General features: G+C 37.5%; 1 protein-coding gene across 2 annotated transcripts in view; it reads left to right on the top strand.

Moving 5' to 3' along the window:
* Window positions 1-1,349, top strand: part of LOC116632900 — a 34,070-nt gene extending 32,721 nt beyond the window's left edge. For both annotated transcript variants that reach the window (XM_032404946.1, XM_032404947.1), the window contains one exon: window positions 999-1,349. In XM_032404946.1, the coding sequence (XP_032260837.1) occupies window positions 999-1,115 (117 nt within the window). In that variant the 3' untranslated portion in view covers window positions 1,116-1,349. The remainder of the gene's footprint in view (window positions 1-998) is intronic.
* The last annotated feature ends 20,855 nt before the right edge of the window (window positions 1,350-22,204 follow it).

Below are 22,204 nucleotides of genomic sequence, written 5' to 3'. Positions count from 1 at the left end.
GGTCTTGAGTTCGAGCCCTGCATTGGGCTCCCGCTAGGTGTGGAGCCTACCAAAAAAAATATATATAGATATATATAAACTTAAAAATATATATATATATGTGTATGTGACCATATATATATATGGTCTCCAATTTATAATTTCTATATAGATTGAAATAATTTGGTGATTTTTCACTTAACGAAATAATGGTTTCACACTAAATATATAAATCTGTCTATAGATAACCACTGGAAATTATTACTTATGAAAGAGTCCTTATGCATGAATTTTTGAATAACTTTACTGCTTTCTTGTTTAATGAAACTTCTTTATTTTTTTTAAGATTTTATTAATTTATTTGTCAGAGAGCACAAGCAGGGGGAGCAGCAGGCAGAGGGAGAAGCAGACTCCCCACTGAGCAGAGAGCCCAATGTGGGACTCGATCCAGGACCCCGGGATCATGACCTGAGCCAAAGGCAGACCCTTAACTGACTGAGCCATCCAGGTGTCCCTAATGAAACTTTTTTACCAGATATATTCATTGGCGGCTCTAGAATTTCTGTGTCATAGGGACTCAAGTTTACAGTGTAAAGGGAAGGGCCTGATGAAGGTTATGGAGGGAGATTAGTGCCTCTCATGCAACCCCTTAGCACCATCACTGTGTATGTATGAACAGTTGTCTCTGTTCTCTGTGTATTCTCATTGTTGTTTTAGTCTTTTATTGTTTAAACCTAATGATAATTATTAACCTAGTTATGTTAAAACAATTACTCTATTCTGTATTTTCTTTATTCTTTCAAATTCCAAAATCAAAGTAAATTAAATCCTGAATTCACAGACCTACCATGTAGTACAACAAAGAATTGTTCATGTGACACCATGTAAACTTAGTCCTGCTTGTTGTAAAAAAAAATCTGTTGTCTTCAGTTACTTAGTTCGTCATGATTTCTTGAAGTTCCAGAGAACAGGATCATTCTGCAATTTTCATGTTTGTTTATAATCTTTTTTTCTTCCAGATTAATATACAGTTATCTTCCTGGGTTGAAGAGGTACCACTGACCTACGATGTATATCCAGAAAAGCATATTGACAGAGAAGCTCTTGAACAAATTCATTTGTATAAGATTCTCTAACATTAAAATAGTCCTATCTCAGTGTAATGGTTTGTTGAGTATATTACAAATTAATAAAAAAGAAACATCACCCCAATACCCTAACACATATTTCTGTATATTCCTTTCTAGACTTTGTATGTTTACATATTTGTAAATAGTCATATGGGTATATATACACACATATAGTTGTGTATAGACACATAATTGTGTCCATATACACCTTTGATTTCTGTGATAATTTAATTAAAATACCTGAATATTTTTGGTTTTCTCCTGTTTCTTTTATCTTGTTAAAAACATAAATATGTCTTTTTTTTTTTTTAAGATTTTTATTTATTTATTGAGAGAGATAGTGATAGAGACATGAGAGGGGGAGAGTCAGAGGGAGAAGCAGACTCCCCGCCAAGCAGGGAGCCCAATGCGGGACTCGATCCCGGGACTCCAGGATCATGACCTGAGCCAAAGGCAGTCGCTTAACCAACTGAGCCACCCAGGCGCCTAGATATGTCTTTCTTTAGTCACTAACTCTGTATACCAATTCCAGATATGAGAAAAAAGAATAGAAGGTGTTTGTATCATGAGAGAAGGGTAGAGGGGAAGGTAGGTTACATTGTATCCCATTTATTAGATCTCTGTTCTGTAAGATTCCTTGTACACAGCTTTATGTGAAGAGGCTAGCACAAGGACCAAAATAAAAAAATAATTGCAGTTGCTAGGAAAAAGCGAACCTAGAAAGATAGCCTCCAAAATATAAATAGAGATTTTATCTAGCTGGAGGAATTACTGCTGATTTTTTTTTCTTTTTTTCTTTTTTTTTTTAAAGATTTTATTTATTTATTTGACAGAGAGAGCACAAGTAGGCAGAGTGGCAGGCAGAGGGAGAGGGAGAAGCAGGCTCCCCGCTGAGCAGGGAGTCGGACGCGGGGCTCGATCCCAGGACCCCAGGATCATGACCTGAGCCGAGCCACCCAGGCGCCCCTGATTTTTTTTTTCTTTTCCGTGTTTTTCTGTATTTCCCTTTTTTTTTCTCTAATGAATGTATTTTGAGATCAGGAAAAGCAAAACTTTTTTTTAAAGAATACAGTGGAACATCAAAAGAACACCTAACTAGTTCTAGTAATCTCATATTTAATATTATATTTAAATTACTTTTTTAAACGAAACTAACCTACATTTTGGAATTGCAGAACTTTTTGGAAATCTATGTTTTGGGTTTTTTTTAAGATTTCATTTATTTATTAGAGAGCAGGGGGGAGGGGCAGAGGGAGAGAGAATCTTAAGCAGCCCCTATACCCAGCGTGGAGCTGACTCGGCTCAATCTCAAAACCCCAAGATCATGACTTGAGTTGAAGTCAAGAGTTGGACACTTAACCAACTGAGCCACCCAGGCACCCATTTGTTTTTTATTTTGTTTTGTTTTGTTTTCAAGAGGTTATTGGTCAATAGCTAAATAAAATGCTAAAAATAAAAAGTTTGAAACTTGGGTCGCCTGGGTAGTTCAGTCAGTTAAGCGTCTGCCTTCAGCTCAGGTCATGATCCCAAGGTCCTGGGATCCAGTCCAGCATTGGGCTCCTTGCTCAGTGGGGAGCCTTCTCTCTCTGCCTGCCTCTCTCCCTGCTTGTGCGCTCGCCCTCTCTTTCTGACAAATAAATAAAATCTTTAAAAATTAAAAAAAAAAAAGTTTAGAACTTTTACCTTTGTTATTAATAAGCTTCATGTTTAGTATCTGGTATACTGAATATCAGGATAAATGCTGGAATTCCAATAATTTCTTCTTCATACAGGCATTACTTACTCCTGCTAACACATTAAACATTTTTACCATGCTAGTCACCCAAGAAGAAGCTAAAGCAGAGTTAGGAAGTTACTATCAACTCTGGCATCTCAGTAACAGTTGGATGTTTTCAGGAGGCTGTGCAGATTTTCTGAAATTTTGAAGAGATTTCTAGAAATGGAGAAAAATTAATTGAAAGTATTTGAAAATATTTCATACTTAAAATACTTGCAGCTGTTATTTATATGATTGTTTTATACATAATTAAATGTATTAGTTTATTGCAATAACATTTTGGCACTTAAATTTCAAACACAACAAACACTAACTGTAGCAAATACATAAGATACCAATAGTAATCATCTGTGAAAAAATAAGTTTATTAATAATATGGCACATACTTACAAACAAGATTTATTGAATTTCACTTGATGGTGCACCTATTCTTAAGAAACTACATTTCATAAACTCTGATTCCCGATTGCCCTAGTTTATTTGACTGTTCCTCAGAAGCATGAACCTCTAAAGCACAATCAGCTGCTATGGCCCGGGTGAATGCCAGAACTCCCATTCTAGAATGTCCTGGACAGGACAGAAGGAGAGAGAACACTAGCAGTACTCTGGACCAGGAAGGAACAAATCTGTCTATAAACCTAGTTTCATATCATTCAGCCCCTAATTTGTAAAACAAAAATAAGTACATATTCAGCTATCAATAGTGGAATATACTCAAGACCACAGATTATCAGTGGTTTCCATAGATATGTGCATAAAGTTACAGAAAAAATCGACATTTATTTATTTTTTTGTAATCTCTACACCCAACATGGGGCTTGAACTCATGACCCTGAGATCAAGAGTCACATGTTCTACCAACTGAGCCAGCCAAGTGTCCTGACAATTGTTTAAATACTATTGTCATTGCTATGATTTTAGACATGTTAAAATAAACTATGGGTCTTTAGTTGATGGAGTGGAAAAAAGGTATAAAATATAAAATATTGGAAATTATTCTGTGTAAGATTTATACACAACACAGTTTTTAATAAATGCCTGAGGCAAATATTAGAACTATAGGATATTGAGGAGACATTCTTCTACCAGTATTAATATTCTATATGTGGAATTCTTTAACTTAACTTTTTAAATGTCTATGTATTTGTCTAGAGACAATTATTGTCATTAAAAAGGCTAGTTTCTTACTTGGGGAAAATTTTGCGTGTATGGAGTTTATGCTGCTCGCAGTTTGTCACTCCTTAGCCTCAGCCTCCCTCTTTCCCCTCCAGTGTCTGTGCGGTGTGTCTCACAAGGCTCAGGGGAGGAAAAGTAGTGGAGTTAAGATATTTTTGTATTTCATCAGCCAAATGAAAAATACACAAAACAAAATATTTTCCCATATAGCATTACTTGTGCTCAGACAACTAAAAACATTAAGATTACAGTAAATGTCCAAATTATTTAGCTCTTTAGCTGATAAAATACATGACAAATTGGATGAAAGAGTTAAATTGATAGAAAACAGAAAATAAAATTGTTTTTTAGAACTTTTTTCTGCCGATGTTCCTTTAAAATTACTGAACTTCATAGAGCTTCTCCAAGTTTGATCACCACGTTCCTTCACCCAACCTCCAGTTCCCTCTACTAAATGCAGATACCCTTGAGGTCCCAACCAGGTCCTATTTTAGGATACCACAGCTTAAACACTCCAGAATTTCATGAAAACTTTGTTATTAGTAGTCATTATAAGGTATTTTCTATTGATGGTGAATCCCACAGCCATGCAACTATTAATTACATGAACTAATCCCACAAACATGTATTAAAGCTCACATTGTGTATCTAGCACTCTACCAACCTCTAGTTACAAAAATAGAACACTTGGCTCCACCATGAAAGAACTCACACTCTAAGGAGGGAGAGGGATGACACGTTAGTTTAGATATAGGATAAGGAAAGATGTTCCTGATAAAGGGAACAGCATGTGCGGAGGCAGAGGATAATGAGTATTTTAGTATGACTAGAGCCCAGCTTAGGAAGGATTACATGAGGATCATGAAGTGGACATATGCCAGATCAGGAAGGGCATGGTATCCCAAGCAAAGGAGATCACATTTTATTCTGAGTCAGGGTGAACCATCACAAGATTTTAAGCAGCATATTGATATGGTCAGGATAAAATTATAGAAGCCATATGGTGGTCCAGCAACTCTAGGAATGTAGGGGAAAGAAAGGAGTCAAGAGGTATCTAGGAGTGCTCAGCACTTTATTAGGGAGTAAATCAATCCAACATTAAAGAGGGTTTAAAAATTACATTTATGAAGATACATAAGAAAATCCATGTGGCATTACAGCAAATAATTATTAAGTCAAAAGATAATAGCAAGGAATCTACTGAATGCAGTCTTATACTACCAGCATAAAAAATGTTTAGGTACTAAGTATATGGCCAAAAAAGAATGCTAGGAGGCAAACACTAAGACAATAACTTGAAAAGGGACCTGCCAAGGGTGAAACATGCATGTGTGCATACACACACACACACACTCACACAAACACACAGTAAACAAGAATATTAATTAGCATTGAAGAGAAGGATTTGGGTGGGGCATAAAGTTCCAAACATTCTTCATGTAAATAAATGAATCTAGCTGGGAGAAAACAAAAACAAAATCTTACGAGTTTCACTGGGGACATGCTAGCACAGGAACAGATTTCTCCTTTTCAGAGGAACTCAATTCTGGGACACAATATTAATTGAACAGGCCTTGTTTGGCAGCTGTCAACTTCCCTAGACTTGTCCAGATGCTAAAGCAACCCAACCACTTTAGGCTGTAGTTTACCCACTTGTACATTAAGTTAATTAATGTTTTTGGACCATGAGTTTCACAGGAGTATTATGTACAGTAACTGAATGGTAAATACCTTGAGATATACACAGGGAACAGCACATAAATAGAATATAAATTGAAATTGATTTTTTTTTTAAAGATTCTATTTATTTATTTGACAGAGAGAGAGAGAGAGCACAAGCAGGGGGGAGCAGCAGGCAGAGGGAGAAGCAGGCTCCCCACTGAGAAAGGACTCCGGGGGGCTCGATCCCAGGACCCTGGGATCATGACCTGAGCCAAAAGTAGACGCTTAACTGACTGAGCAACCCAGGCACCCCTTAAAATTGGTTTTAGTCTCTCTCTCTAAAGATGTGTCCCAAGAAAATTGATAGATATGCTAAGCATAAATGTATCAAGGATCCTCATTTCAAGTTAGTTTTTGCCAACAATAATGATCATCCATTGTTTAAATTCTCCAAAACTTCTTGTTTTCTCAAACTTGACTTTCTTTGAAGGAGATGAGGAAAAGAAAAATATGCCCAAGATAATCTAGGAATAAATTGAATATGGATTAATGAAAATATAATCCTATAGACTAAGAAGAAAAAAATGTATGAAAAATCTGAATCTAAGGGCTGGAAAAGATCACAGGCTATGAAATGGGTTCTTAAGTAGCTCTGTTAAAATACTTCCATGCTGACCTAAATCAAAGACAGACTTCTAGACCAGGAAGGTAATATATATTTAAATCCTGAGCGCTCAAGGAAGATTTTCTGATTAAAACACACACACACACACACACAACCCCGAATTCATTGACACGGATTTTGTACTTGATGTGTTAGGTACGGAGCCTGACAACAACCCAATGAAGTAGGAGCTATTAATCCTATTTAACAGATGAATAAACTGCGGGGGGGGGGGGGTTAATTTTTTTTTAAAGATTTTATTTATTTATTTGACAGAGAGAGACGCAGCGAGAGCAGGAACACAAGCAGGGGGAGCAGGAGAGGGAGAAGCAGACTCCCCACCGAGCAGGGAGCCCAATGCAGGGCTCGATCCCAGCTCCCTGGGATCATGACCTGAGCCGAAGGCAGATGCTTAACGACTGAGCCACCCAGGCGCCCCCTGAGTTTCAGTGAAGGTAAGAAACTTTCCAAAAGTTCTACAGCTGGTAAATGGCACAGCGAAGATTCAATTCTTTTTTTCTATCTCAACTCCAAAGCCTATGCTCTTTTGTTATGCTGCCTCTGTATTTTAAATTTCGTAGTCTAATATTAACCACAAAATCAACAGATTATAATGGAGGGTAGCCTCTTCATTTTGCCTTTAGATTCCTCATCAACGTGAGAATTGCTTGAGTAATTGTCTAATGTGTGAGCTGCAGCTGTGATTTTTTTTAAGTTTTGATTTAAATTCCAGTTAGTTAACATACAGTGTAACATTAGTTTCAGGTGTACAATATAGTGAGTCCACACATTCATACAATACCCAGTGCTCATCACAACAAGCACACTCCTTAATCCCCCTCAACTATTTTACCCATCCCCCCCACCCAGTTACAGCTCTGATTTATAAATCTGTTGGATGCTTAAATCAAGAGTAAAAGTGACAAGGTCATAGTTCAAAATTTGTGGCTTCTGAATGAAAGAGAGGTACACATGGCTTTAATATTATAATTGATACTGATTAATACTATGATTAGTAGTAGTATGTACTCAAGTATGTATCCTAGATACATACGCAAGAAAAAGGAAAACATAATGTCCAACATAAAAACTTGTACACAAATGTTCATAGTACATTATATACATAGTAGTAGTAGTATCCTAAATGAAAATTATTAATGTGAATATATTTTTACATTGAAAGTTACCTAAAGGGCGCCTGGGTGGCTTAGTCAGTTAAGCGTCCGCCTTCTGCTCAGGTCATGATCCCAGGATCCTGGGATTGAGTCCCGCATTGGGCTCCCTGCTCAGAGGAGAACCTGCTTCTCCCTCTCCCTCGACCCCTCCCTCTTGCTCGTGCTCTCTCTCTCTCTCTCAAATCAAAAAATAAAACCTTTTTTTAAAAAGTCACCTATATAGAAAGTAGGTTCAATCTCTCCCTTTTTTTCCCATTTTTAAAATTATTCATACATTATAAAATAATACCTGAACTTTTCAAAAGCAACTGAAGACACAGAAAACATGCCAAGATTATGGCTTACAGGCAGGGAGGGTAACTAGTTTAGACTATAGATGATTTACTTAAAACAATGACTCAGTTTTTGGACTCCAGCTTTGTTTATTTTTCCTTGCCAAACAGACATTATTATTTAGGTCAAACTGCAAGGTGCAAATAAGAAGAGCCATTCTTTCTGTTGGAAGATGACGAATTCAGAGAAGCACAGATTTTTAGTTAGAAGATAACTTAGGATAAACCAGTTCAAATCTATTTTCTTAGAGAAAGAAAATTATATTTGAAGCATCTTTGCAAAGTGGGGAAAAAGCAGCTTCCTTAAAATAGATCTGCATTCTGATAACATGGGACCAACAATTTATGGGATAAAATGAAGCTTGGAAAGTACATCAGGGGGGCGCCTGGATGGCTCAGTCAGTTAAGTATCTGCCTTCAGCTCAGATCATCATCCCGGGGTCCTGGGATTGAGCCCCACGACAGGCTCCCTGCTCAGCAGGCAGCCTGCTTCTCTCTCTCTCTCCCTCTGACCCTCCCCCCTCCTTGTGTTCTCTCTCTCTCTCAAATAAAAAAATAAAATCTTTAAAAAAAAAGTACTTTAAGTTAACATTGAGAAATTGAAACCTTCCTACAATGCTGGTAGAAATATACAGTGCTACAGATGCTTTGTGGAAAACAATTTGGTAGTTCCTCAAAATATTAGCCATAGAGTTACCATATGACCTAGCAATTTCACCCCTAGATACATACCCAAGAAAAAGGAAAACATACGTCCAACATAAAAACTTGTACATAAATGTTCATAGTACATTATTTATAATATCCAAAAAGCAGGGTAGGGGAAACAAGTATCCATCAACTAATGGATGGATACATAAATAATAGTGGATAAATAATTCCATACCATGGCATTTTATTCAGAATAAAATAAAGTACTGATACATGCTAGGACATCGATGAATCTTGAAAACATGCTAAGTGAAGAAACCAGTCACAAAAGATCACATGTTGTATGATTCTATTTATATGAAATGCCCAGAATAGGCAAATCTGTAGAGACAGAAAGTACATTAGTGGTTGCTTCGAGCTGGGAGGGGAGCAGGGAGAGGATAGGAAGTGACTATTAATAGATATGGGGTTTCTTTTTGGGGTGATAAAAATAGTTTAAAATTAGATTGTGGTGATAATTGCACAACTCTGTGAATATCCAAAGAACCACTGAACTGCACACTTTAAATGGTTGAAATTGTCTACTGTATGTGAATTACATCTCAATAAAATTGTTTAAAAGAATAAAATGAGGTACCAAAATTACGTTAGGTTGTAAGCAATATCTGAGGCTTTATCCTTGAAAGAGTTGGGTAACTATTTAGCACAGCAGTGTTTGTACTAGCAAATCATGAAGTGAGAAGACTCATATACTTAGTAACAAGTACATGCTTGATTTTCAGAAAACAAACAATTATATTAAAAATTATGCTAATGTCAGTAGGTTTATTAGAAGCAATGAGATCCTTTTAGTACTATCGCCTACAATTTTAGGTATATGTGGACATAAGGTTATCCGACAAGAGTGTAAACCTGTGGTCTTCTTGTCCTCCTCTCGTGCAAGTCCACTGGACAGACGTCTAGCATTTTCATCGCCTTCATACATTTTTTAGCACTGAAAATAACTTTTACACTTATGACTACACACAGGAAACAAGATCTGGGACATGTCCCACTGACAAAGATCTAAAAGCAAGCTTCCCCAAAACCAAGGAGGCAGCAGGCCTAAAAGCAATTGCGTCTGCTGTCCTTTTTTCTCTGTATTTACTAAGAGTTCCTGAACTAGGTCCTGGCATTGATAGAGGCATATCGTACATGCTCAAAACTGTCAGAAGGCTCTTGGGTAGGAAAGGAGGGCATGGATAAAAGAGATCTTTGATCACTGCAAAAGCACTACAATTTTTACAGGTAAAACAATTTGAAGAAGCCAATTTGCAGGCCTTTATTATACCCATTTAGAATTCTAACTAGTTCTTCTGAGCACTACATGTAATATTAGTATTGGTACCAAAGCACACAGTTTTATTGAAGTATGATCAACATACAATAAGCTGCAATAAGTGTAATAAGTATATTGTGACATATGTATACACCTTTGAAACCATCATCACAATCAAGATGATAACCATTTCCATCCCTTCTAGGCTTTTCTCTCATCTCTTTGTCATCTATCCCTCCCTTGACCCCTACCCCAGGCAATCACAGATCTGATTTCTGTTGTGATAGATTAGTTTGCTTTACATAAATGGAACCATGCTGTATACACTTTCTTTGTCAAGCTTTTCTCGTTCGGCATAAGGATTTTAATGTCCATCCACGTTGTTGCATGTATCAACAGTTTGTTCCTTTTTATTGATGAAGAGTGTTCAATGGTATGGATTTACCACCATTTTCTATAAATCTTGATAGAAAGCATTGTAGATCTTCCAACTTTGTTTTTCTTTCAAAAATTTTTTGGCTAATCTAGGTCCTTTGTGTTTCCACACAAATTTCAGAATCCCCTTGTAAATTTCCACAGAAAATCCTGACGGGATTTTCATTGGGATTACATTGACTCCATAGATCAATTTGGAGAGGAGTGACATCTTAACAATATTGAGTTTTCTGGGCTCAGTCGGTGCAGCACACGACTCTTGTTCTCAGAGTTGTAGGTTCGAGCCCACGTTGAGTGTAGAGATTACTTAAAAATAAAATCTTTAAAAAACCCAACAAAACAATATTGAGTTTTCTGACCCAAGAACAAAGTATACCTTTCCATTTGCTTAGGTCTTTAATTTTTCGCAGCCATTTTTTATAGCTTTTAGTGTTCAGGTCTTGTGCATTTTTTGTTAAATTTATTCCTAAGCATTTTATATTTTTAATGTTTTTAATTAATGATTTTTTTATTTTTAATTTTGGATTGTTGCTAGTTATATAGAAATACAATTGATTTTTATGTATTAACCTGTCTTCTATAATCTTGCTAAATTCACTTACAAGTTCTAGTGGGTTTCTTGGTGATTCCTTCAGAAAAAGTTTTACTTCTTCCCTTTCAGTTTATTTACTTTTATTTCTTCACTTGCCTTATTGCAGTAGCTCTGATTTCCAGTAAAATGTTTGACAGAAGTGGTAAAAACAAACCTTATCTTGTTTTCAATCTGCTGGGAGGAAAGCACTTAGTCTTTCACTTGTAAGTATGGTATTAGCTACAGGTTTCCAGCGCATGCCCTTTATTAGTTATGAAGTTCCATTCTATTCTTGGTTGACTGACATTTGTAGTATACGTGGGTATTAATTTTGTCAAATTATTTTGCTACACTTACTAAGATGATCACATGATTTTTCTTTTTAAGTGTGTAAAAATTGCGAACTACACTGTTTGATTTTCAAATGTTAAACCAACTTTGCATCCCTGGGATAAACCCTGCTTGGTCATGACATATTACCATTTTTGTCAATTGTTGGATTTGATTTGGTAGAATTTTAAATCCATGTCTACAAGGGATTTTGATGTGTCTGGTTTTAGTGTTAGGTTAATGCTTGCCTCTTACAGTTTCTGCCTTTATTTTTTTTTTAAGATTTTATTGATTTGAGAGAGAGAGAGCGAGTGAGCATGGGTTGGGGGCAAAGGCAGAGGTAGAGGCAGACTCCCTGCTGAGCAGGGAGCCCATCCCAGGACCCCCAGATCATGACCTGAGCTGAAGGCAGATGCTTAATGGACTGAGCCACCCAGATGCCCCCAATTTCTGCCTTTAAATTGTGTGTTTAGATGATTACATTTACTGTGATTATTGATATAATTAAGTTTAAATTTACCATTTTCTTTTTGTTTTCTATTTGTCTCATCTGTTCTTTTTTTTTTAAGATTTTATTTTTATTTTAGTTGAGAGAGAACAAGTGAGAGAGAGAGAGCACGAGCAGGGGAGGGACAGAGGGAAGGAGAAGCAGGCTCCCCCATGAGCAGGGAGCCTGATGCGGGGCTCGATCCCAGGACGCTGGGATCATGACCTGAGCCGAAGGCAGACGCTTAACCGACTGAGCCACCCAGTCACCCCCGTCTCATCTGTTCTTTGTTTGCTTTTTTTTTCCCCTTGTCCTATCTTCTTTTGGATTAATTAGAACAGTTTTGATGATTTGATTTTATCTTCTTTATCTGCTTATTAGCAATACATCTTGTTTTTTTAACTGACTGCACTAGAGCTCACAGTATACATCTTTAAGTCATCACAGTCGACCTTACATAATATTATACTAATTCATACATAGTGTAAAGACCTTACAACCATACACTTCCTTTTGTCCCCACCCAGCCTTTGTGCTATTGTTGTCATACATATTTACTTCCACATATATTATAGACCCCACAATACATTGCTATTGTTTTTTGCTTTCAACAGATCATTATTTTAAAGATATTTTTAAAGTAAGGGAAAAGTCTTTTATATTTACCCCCACATTTACCATTTCTAGTGCTCCTCATTTCTTTGTGTAGATCCATATTTCCAATTGGTTACCATTTACTTTGTGCCCGAAGAACTTCCTTTTTGCATTTTTAGAACTGGTCTGCTGGTGATGAATTCTCTCAGCTTTTATATGTCTAAAAATGTCTATATTTTGACTTCATTTTTGAAAGATTTTTTGCGGGGTCTAGGATTCTAGGTTGATGGTTTTGTCTTTCTGTATTTTAAGATGTTCTATGCGCACTTTGGCACTGCTTCTGTCATCCTTACCTTTGTTTCTGTATTTGTATCTTGTTTCTCTGGCTGCTTTTAATATTTTCTTTTTGTTACTGGTCCTCAACAATTGCATTTTGATATGAATGGCTGTGTTTTATTTCATTTTTTCTCTTGCTTGGGATGTATTGCGCTTCTTGGATCTGTGAGTTTATACTTTTCATCACATTTAGAAAATTTGGGGTTATTATTTCTTCATATATGCATTCCATCCCTCCATCTTTCTCCTCCCCTTTTGAGACTCTAAGGACACATATGTTAGGCTGCATGATGTCCTGCAGTTCAGTAATGCTTTGTTCTTTTTTAACTCAGTCTTCTATCTTTCTGTGTTTCTTTCTTTTTTTTTTTTTTAAGATTTTATTTATTCATTTGAGCTAGAGAGCAAGACAGAGGGCAGAGGCAGAAGCAGGCTCCCACTGAGCAGGGAGCCTGACGCGGGGCTCCATCCCAGGACTCCAGGATCATGACTCAGGCCAAAGGCAGATGCCTAACTGCGTGAGCCACCCAGGCGCCCTGTCTTTCTGTGCTTTATTTTGAATAATTTCTATTGCTGTGACTCCAAGTTTACTAACCTTTTTTTTTAAAGTAATCTCTAACACCGAACATGGGGCTCAAACTCACGACCCCAAGATAGAGTGGCATGCTCTACTGACTGAGCCAGCCGGGCATCCTAAATTTACTAATCTTTTATTCAGCAGTGTCCAATCTGCTGTTAATCCCATTCAGAGTATTGTTCATTTTAGGCACTGCTTCTTTTTTCAAGTCTAGAAGTTTGATTTAGGTCCTTTTTATATCTTACGTACTTCTTCTTATGCTCACACTTTACCTTTTTGAAGATATGGAGTAGTATTATAATAGCTGTTTTAATATTCCTAATTAATTTAACTATGTCATCTCTGCCATTTCTGGGACTGTTTCATTTGACTAAATTTTCCTCATTATAGGTTGTATTTTCCTGTTTGTTTGAATGCCTTCTAATTTTTTATTGCATGCCACTGTGCGGGATTTTCTTTGTATTCCTTTAACCATTTGGGGGCTTTGTTCTGGGATGCAGTTATGTTACTTGGAAACAGTTTGATCCTTTCAAGCCTCACTTTTAAGCTTTGTTGGGCAGGTCCAGAACAGCCTTTAATTTAGGGCTTATTGGCCCAACTACTGAGGTGATACCCTTCTAAAGACTCTACTGGATGCCCCACATGTTAAGAGATCTTTCCACTCCATCTGGTAGGAACACAAATGATTCCTGGCCCCGTGTGACTCCAAGTGTGTGGTTTAGCTTATTTTTTTCCAGTGATCTTTTTCTCCAGCCTTGGTAGTTTTCTCACATGCCTGTGCTGATCAGTACTCAGTTGAAGACTCAGGAGGAACTCTTCCAAGCTCTTCTTTTGGGCAGCTCTCTCCTCTGGTTTTCACCCTGAAATTCTGATGCCTTCACCTCCCAGATCTCCCAACTCTGTTTCCTCTGCTCAGAGGTGCCCGAGCTCTGCTTCTGGCTGCAGTGTGAAAAAATCTCCTGCAGCCAGAAGAATTATAGGACTCACCTTGTTTGTTCCTTTCTCTGAAAAATCTCTGCCTGCTGTTTGATCCCTGAAAACTATGACTTCATACATTTTGTCCACTTTCTAAGTTATTTTTGGGGAGAGATTAATTCCGGTCTCTGGTTGTAGCAGAAATCATACCACATTTTTTTATTTCCTAATATTTTCTTAGTCAAATAAACAATCCAAGTTTAACTGTTTTGTATAATTTCACAAGATGGAGGAAGCTAAAAAAAAGTGGGAAAGGCAAAAAAAAAAAAAAAAGCCTGAAATGAACAGTTGAGAAATGCAAAAAAATAAACCAAAAACCAAAAAACAATCATGATACTTTGCCAAAATGTAGCACTAGCTAATTTTTTGCCCAATGTGGGGTTTGAACTCACGACTGTGAGATCCAGACCTGAGCTGATATCAAGAGTCGAACGCTTAACCACCTGAGCCAGCCAGGCGCCCCACTGTAGTACTAGCTAATAATTAAATATCCCAAAGCCTTTGAGAAAACATATCAAAAATTCTCCGAATCATTTATTATATCTCGATTTTACAGCTTCAAGTATTAAACAGACTCTAGCGCTGGCGGCTTTTTGAAAACCTACCCTTCCACTGCAATTGTGCTTATAAGTAAAATTTGAAAAATTTTTCTTTAAGTCATGGAAGATACTGAGCATAAAACTTAATTTTCGAGTGGCCAAAAATGAGTATGGTCATTTTCCAGCACAAGTTACAGAATGAAAGAAGAAATTACTTTTAAATGAAAACTTACAAAGTGAAATAATATTTTCCCCAGTGAATATTTTTTTTTAATGTTTTATTTATTTATTGATGAGAGTCAGAGAGAGAGAGAGAGGCAGAGGCAGAGGGAGAAGCAGGCTCCCCGCCTAGCAGGGAGCCCGATGCAGAACTCGATCCCAGGACCCTGGGATCATGACCTGAGCCAAAGGCAGACGCTTAACCATCTGAGCCCCCCAGGCGCCCCCCCCAGTGAATTTTTTTTTTTTAAAGATTTTATTTATTTATTTGACAGAGAGAGACACAGCGAGAGAGGGAACACAAGCAGGGGGAGTGGGAGAGGGAAAAGCAGGCTTCCCGTGGAGCAGGGAGCCCAAGGCGGGGCTCGATCCGAGGACCCTGGGATCATGACCTGAGCCGAAGACAGACGCTTAACGACTGAGCCACCCAGGCGCCCCGCCCGCCCCCCACAGTGAGTATTTAAAAAAAAATTACCTCAGATGCGTTGTCTCACTTTTTCCAAACAAAAAATAATCACCTTTGGGCTGACCAAAGGCATAGCAAGCTTCAAACACACATAAAGGGCGGCCCAGCTGAAAGGGCTTGTAATTCAGCAATCTCTCCAGCAGGCTTCCGGAACCCTCATCACCTGAAAGCTGTATTGTCAGCATTCCTGTCAAATTGATGAAAGGAGCCCAGAAGGCTGCTTCCGATAAAAAGGAAGGCACTGTAGAAATGTTACTATGAAAAAAACAAAAAATAAAATAAAATAAAATAAAATAAATTAAAACTAGAAATGTTACTATGTAAGGGAGCCGAAGGGCAGGAGATGTGATGATTATCCTCCAATCATCACCTAAAAATACAACATCTTCTGCTTCTTTTTGAGGCTCCCAATGATCTCCACCTGCTAGGTTTCACATCTTTCTATAGTTTCCTCCCACTGTGTGTGGACTGGACCCGTTGACTTGTTTACAATGAACAGAATATGGCAAAAGTGATAGAAAGTCATGCCTGAGATTAGACTACAAAATGCTATGACTCCCATCCATCTTCCTCTCTCTCTCTCTCTTGCTCTCTCACTTGCTTACTGTGATGAAGGAGACTGCCATGTTGTGAACTGCTCAGTGGATAGGTCTAGGTGGCAAAGAGCAGAGGACAGACTCCAGTCAACAGCCAGTGAGGAACTGAGGCTCTTAGTACAACATACTGAGAGAAACTAAATCCTACCAACATCCTCCTGAGTGAGATAGAATTGGATCCACCTCTAGTCAAGCATTAAGAAGACTGCAGCAACAGTCAACAACACCTTGACTGCAGCCTTGTGAGAGACCCAGAGTCGGAAAACCCAACTAAGCCATGTCCAGCTTCTTTACCCATAGACTCTATAGGATAGTCAACGTCTATTGCCTTAATCCACTAAATGGTAACTTGTCGTACAATAGAAAACTAATACAGATTCCATTTGATAAATAGTAACTTACCCCTAACTCAAATTTCACTCAAGAAGAAATTGATATGCATCTGAGAAGATTTATTCATTACCCAGTCAAGGTAGTTATTTTGCCCAGAAAAAGCTTTGATACTTGCTAAGTGATTGTGTCATAATCTCACTTCTGAGTTTAGAAATTAATCTTAAAGAATTGTAGTTTCCAGTCATACTTTTCCATCAAAAAACTATGAGGTTCTATTTTCACAAGCCATAAGTATCTAATTTTCCACTATTCTGAAAAATAATATACTCCTAGCTCTGTAGTAACTATGGTCAATTCCGGAAATAAGTATTCTGTGGTGGAAATTATAAGAGCGCTGGATTTGAATAGACCTATCTATTTAAATAAACAGCCACCATTTTGTGAAAGGTCAATGGGAGAAAAATCAAGCTGACAATTCTCATAAATAGTTAAGTTATTCTCAAGCTGGTGGGTACACTGATGTTTCTCTAATTCTTTAAAATCTATATGTTTTATATGCTCTTTGGTATGTATGACACATTTTATAATAAAAACAAAGTTAAAAAATCAAACAAGGTTTCTGCCTTCTGATATTTGACTTCAGTGAAAAGTCAGGTTTTAAAGGGTGCATACAATAGTCATCTGAAAAAAGATGTGCTTTCTAAGCTTCCATTAAGTTTAACATACTTTAATTCTCCTAAAAATTTTTAAGTTACCTATTTACCAAAGATCAGATCCTCCAAAGTTAATCAATCCTTTTGTTTTGGAAGATAAAGGGTGGGGGAAAAAAAGCCCAGAAATTAAAGAGAAGCCACAAAATCAGAAACCTCCTATTTCTCCCTCCATAGGCTTAACCACCTGCCTGCATGGATTGATCTCTTCCCTTTCTCAAATATTCAGTCAGAACCCCAAGGGCTACCTTTGACACTGGTATTATGGACCCCATTATGCCTCTATTACTCACTCTGAGCTTTAAATATTACTATTAATATCTAATTACGTCATTCATTGCACCAGTAATGCATGTTACCACTTTAAAGTTTGGAATTAGGGTGGCTCAATCGGTTAAGCATCTGCCTTTGGCTTGGCTCAGGTCATGATCCCTGGGATCCCAGGGTCCTGGGATCCAGCCTGGGTCCTGGGATGGAGTCCCAGGGAGCCTGTTCCTCCCTCCCACTTGTGCTCTCTCTCACTCTCTCTCAAATAAATAAGTAAAATCTTAAAAAAAAATAAAAATAAAAAAGTTTGGAATTAGATTAAACTTGCAACTCTGTTGGCAAATCTGGTTTGTTTTAGAACTGGATGCCTCTGCAACATTTGTTTATACTATTTTATAAATTCAATGCTGTTTTTTTTACTCTTTTTAAAATATGGCTCTATTTTGGGGTGCCTGGGTGGCTCAGTCGTTAAGCGTCTGCCTTCGGCTCTGGTCATGATCCCAGGGTCCTGGGATCGAGCCCCGCATCAGGCTCCCTGCTCCGTGGGAAGTCTGCTTCTCCCTCTCCCACTCCCCCTGCTTGTGTTCCCTCTCTCGCTGTGTCTCTCTCTGTCAAATAAATAAATAAAATCTTTTTAAAAAATAAATAAATAAAAAATAAAATATGGCTCTATTTTTCATTCATTCAGCAAGTATTTATAGACCCTTTACTACATATCTGGAACTGTTTAAGACAGGTATGCAGCAGTGGACAAGATAGACAAGGTCACAGTCTTTATGGGGTGTATATCTTAACTGGGGGAGGGGTGGAGATGGAGAATGCTAGGCAAGGAAAGTAAATTACCAACTGAAATTTTGCATGACATAATATTTTTCAATAATCTATGACCTGTTGTTATTCAAGGATTACTATATATACCATATATAGTACCGTAAAGTTGTATATCTATATAGTATAGTACATATACCTATATATTACTATATATATATATGTGTGTGTGTATATATATATCCTAATGCGATTTGTAATAAAGTGACAAGAATATACTCACGTTCCCTTCTCTAAGTGTGCCTTAACAGGTTAAACCACACACCTGTGACATCTATACATTATATAATCAACATCTTAAGTAACAGCTTTGAAACCTCTCAATGATAGGTTGCACTGCACTAAAAAATCAAGATATATACACTTAATGCCATATTCATTGAAACAGGGAGGGAGTAACTCTCATCAGGCATATACTCAAATCAAAGTTAGTGCCACTTGGTTTTCTTTTTCTTTCAGTAAAAATTACAGAGTTTACCATTAAATACACATAGAAAATATCTTTGAGGAGACCTGATCTTTCAGGTCATGAGTATTTAATGAAAATAACAAAATTAGTTAACACCTCTGAAGGGGAGAACATTCAGGTGAGAAAGCCCTATACTGTCCACCTGCTGCGGACAGCTTAATATTACAGGGAAGGCACTTAGCAACAGCCCCCTGGAGATAAGAAATGCCCGGAGCTTTCTCCCCTTTGATCTACATATTGTGCTTCACGTGTCAAGGGTGTGACACCACCTTGAACACAAACTTACCCTTCCCCACTCAAACACCAAACTGGCGGGGTAGAATAGAGAGAGCACCGTGTCTCTTTCCTGCTAAGGCATGCCAGGGATGAAAATCTCTGTTATATAACTTACTGTAGCTTCAAAACAAATCATGCTTCAAACAAGAAATATTGGCACCCCTAGAAAAGTTCTTCCCATCAGAATATGAGACCCTCAGAGGTTGCAGACAGGAGTGTCATAAAAACCTTAAAATGTTTAAATACCTTGACTAAGCAGTTTCATCTCTAGGAACTTAAGAAAATAATCTGATATTTACAAGATTATTTATGTATGATAGTTCAACACAGTATTGTTTATAATGGTTAAACACTGGAAACAGGGATGCCTGGGTGGCTCTGTCGTTGGTTAAGCCTCTACCTTCGGCTCAGGTCGTGATCCCGGGATCCTGGGATCGAGCCCCACGTGAGGCTCCCTGCTCAGCGGGGAACCTGCTTCTTCCTCTCCCTCTGCGTTCTGCCTGCTTCTACTCTCTTGCGCTCTCTCTGTCATATAAATATATAAAATCTTAAAAAAAAAATACTGGAAACAAACTAAACGTCTAATAGAGATTAAGTACAGAGCAACCATATTCTGAAATGACAATCAAGTATAGAAGAATATTTCAGGTGGTGAGTAAATATTCACAATATACTGTTAGGTTAAAAAATGCATTTACAAAATATAGAAAAATATTTAATTGAAAATCAAATGTTAATAAATGTCACAGAGTTCACATAGCAGTAAGCCAGTCACTCTTTACAGATATTACTCTAAATCAGAATACTTACTATAAGGAATAATCCAAAGTTAAACTCTTAGATAATGTATATGCTATTATGCTTCAAAAGATTAAGGGGATAAATTTTTGGACAGTATTAATTAATTTCAATGTATGCTTTTTTTTACATTGACCCTACTTGAGATTTGTGACTAGCAAATATTAATGTATTTCTACTCTCAAATCTCTTCATGAAATTCGTTTATTCCTTGTGGGTATGTGAAATCATGTGGTTGATTGTTTCTGAATGAACTATATGAAATACCTTTCTTCATTAGGTGGGATTCATACATATCTAATTTTCCATGGAAGATTAATGACAACATAATATACAATATATGAATAAAATCTAAATGGAGATGCTGTTCATTGTTGAATTATGACATTGATATTGTTACCTTGAAATCGGTGTTTAGGGCATCATTCTTCTGCATTTTGTATGACTAAGGACCATTTTGAATTTTATAAATAAATGTTCTACCAATTGATCTTTAAAGAAAAAGTGTTGCCAATCCATTAAAATACTGATGTGTCTTCATAATAGCAATAGAGAAGTAGAGAATATGAGTTAATGTGGTTGAAATGAAGAATCCTTCACAGATATCAGTAGAGAAAAGCTAGCTAACTCTTTCCTAAAAGGGCATGTAATTGTATATCGACATTTCTTAATAATTACCTCAGGTCTGAAAATTATTGAGATCATTACTCCTGGGTCATTATATCAGAACAAGAATGCTTCTTGAATGCTTTTAATCTGTATTTTGAACAAGGATTATGCAGTGGATTTGAAATGCAGAAAAAAAATTAGGTTACAGAGTGTTCTATAGAATAAGATCCCAGTTACATATATGCGTGTGTATATGTGTAAATGTACATATAAATTAAAATGTTGGGTATACGCCCAGATGTAAACCGTGATTATCTCGAGGGTGGCTTTTTTCTTTCTTTCTGCTTTTCTGTGTATTTTTTTTTTAAGATTTGTTTATTTATTTGAGAGACAGAGCATGCAAGTACTCACCCGTTGGGGGAGAGGCAGAGGGAGAGAATCCCCAGCAGACTCCACACTGAGTGCAGAGATGGACAGGGGCCTTGATCCCATGACCCATGAGATCATGATCCCAGTCAAAACCAAGAGTCAGACGCTCAACCAACTGAGCCCCCAGATCCCCCATGCTTTTCTATGTATTTCAAACTTTTAAGAATGAAAAGCCAATATTCCTTTGTCATCAAAGAAAAAAACAATAACTTTTTTTTAAAGTTCTACTTTTCGGAGCACCTGGGTGGCTCAGTCGGTTAAGCGTCTGCCTTCAGCTCAGGTCATGATCTCAAGGACCTGGGATCGAGCCCTGAGTTGGGCTCCCTGCTCAGTGGGGACTCTGCTTCTCCCTCTCCCTCTGCTTCTCCCCCACCCCGACTTACATTCAATCTCACGCTCTCTCTCTGAAATAAATAAATAAACTTTAAAAAAAAGTTCTACTTTTCTAAAATCCCATTATTCTCATTTGGCATCGCTCTTCCTGTCATCACTTTCCGAGTGTCTATAGATTGTTGTCCCTTCGTGATATCAACTGTCAATGTCTGATGTTTATCAGAGTTTCACAGTTATAGGATTATGAGCTTCCAACTTAGTTTGAGGTACCTCTCCATTTAACAAGTATTTGCGAAATTAAATTACATACATTTATCCTTCTGTTAGCCTAGCCTTTGTGACAGAGCTGCAAGGTGATGGGGACTTCCACGAGGGGAGGGGATAAATTAACCTTATGCCAAATATTAATACCAAAGTCACAGGTATGATACATTTCTTTGCAAAACAATATTGGCAAGATGCAATGCTCTAGGCCAGGAAGAAATAGAAAATGTTCCAGAGAGGATTGGGAACATTGGGAAGACAACTAAATATCAAAGTGTTGGGACCCCTCCCCCAGAAAAAATCTTAAGGATTGGGAAGGCTTTCTTTCCTTTTTGCTCCTTCCTTCCTTCCCTTTTCTGTAGCAGTTATTATTTTTAGTTATTTATCTACTCTTTGGCCACTATATAGTGAGAAAAGTTTTTTCTTTCCCCCAGCTCAAAAGTTTTGAGGTATCAAGCATGTGAATGAGTGGGTGCCTTCTGTCCAGGAGAGTGCATCAGCAGGCGATGAAGACCAAGGGCCTGGAGCCACCATCTTTGGGGGTGGTCATTAGAGAGTCACAGATTCTGCACCTACTGAGAAAGCCGGAAGCCACACCAGCATGCCGAGCCAAAAGAGACCCAAAGACTAAGAATGGCGCTTGGTCCCCTGTGGCGCTAGGAGTGAGATCACAAAGAAACAGCATGCAGCATCATTGACTGACCAATTATTGGATTTAGGGGTTGGCAGCAAAAACAAAACAAAACAAAACAAAACATGCACCTGGGGTGGTGACAGAGTTGGGATTGCTACTTCTGGTAAGTCAGCATTAAAGGGATCCTCTACCAAAAGAATTACTAAAAATAAAAATAAAAATAAAAAATAAAAGACACTGCAGGTTTAGGGGAGAACAAGAGTAGTGA

Source organism: Phoca vitulina, unplaced genomic scaffold (assembly GCF_004348235.1).
Source record: "Phoca vitulina isolate PV1807 unplaced genomic scaffold, GSC_HSeal_1.0 scaffold7, whole genome shotgun sequence".
NCBI lineage: Eukaryota > Metazoa > Chordata > Mammalia > Carnivora > Phocidae > Phoca > Phoca vitulina.
The sequence above is the reverse complement of the archived record's forward strand: the minus strand, read 5'-3'. Positions and strand labels throughout refer to the sequence as shown.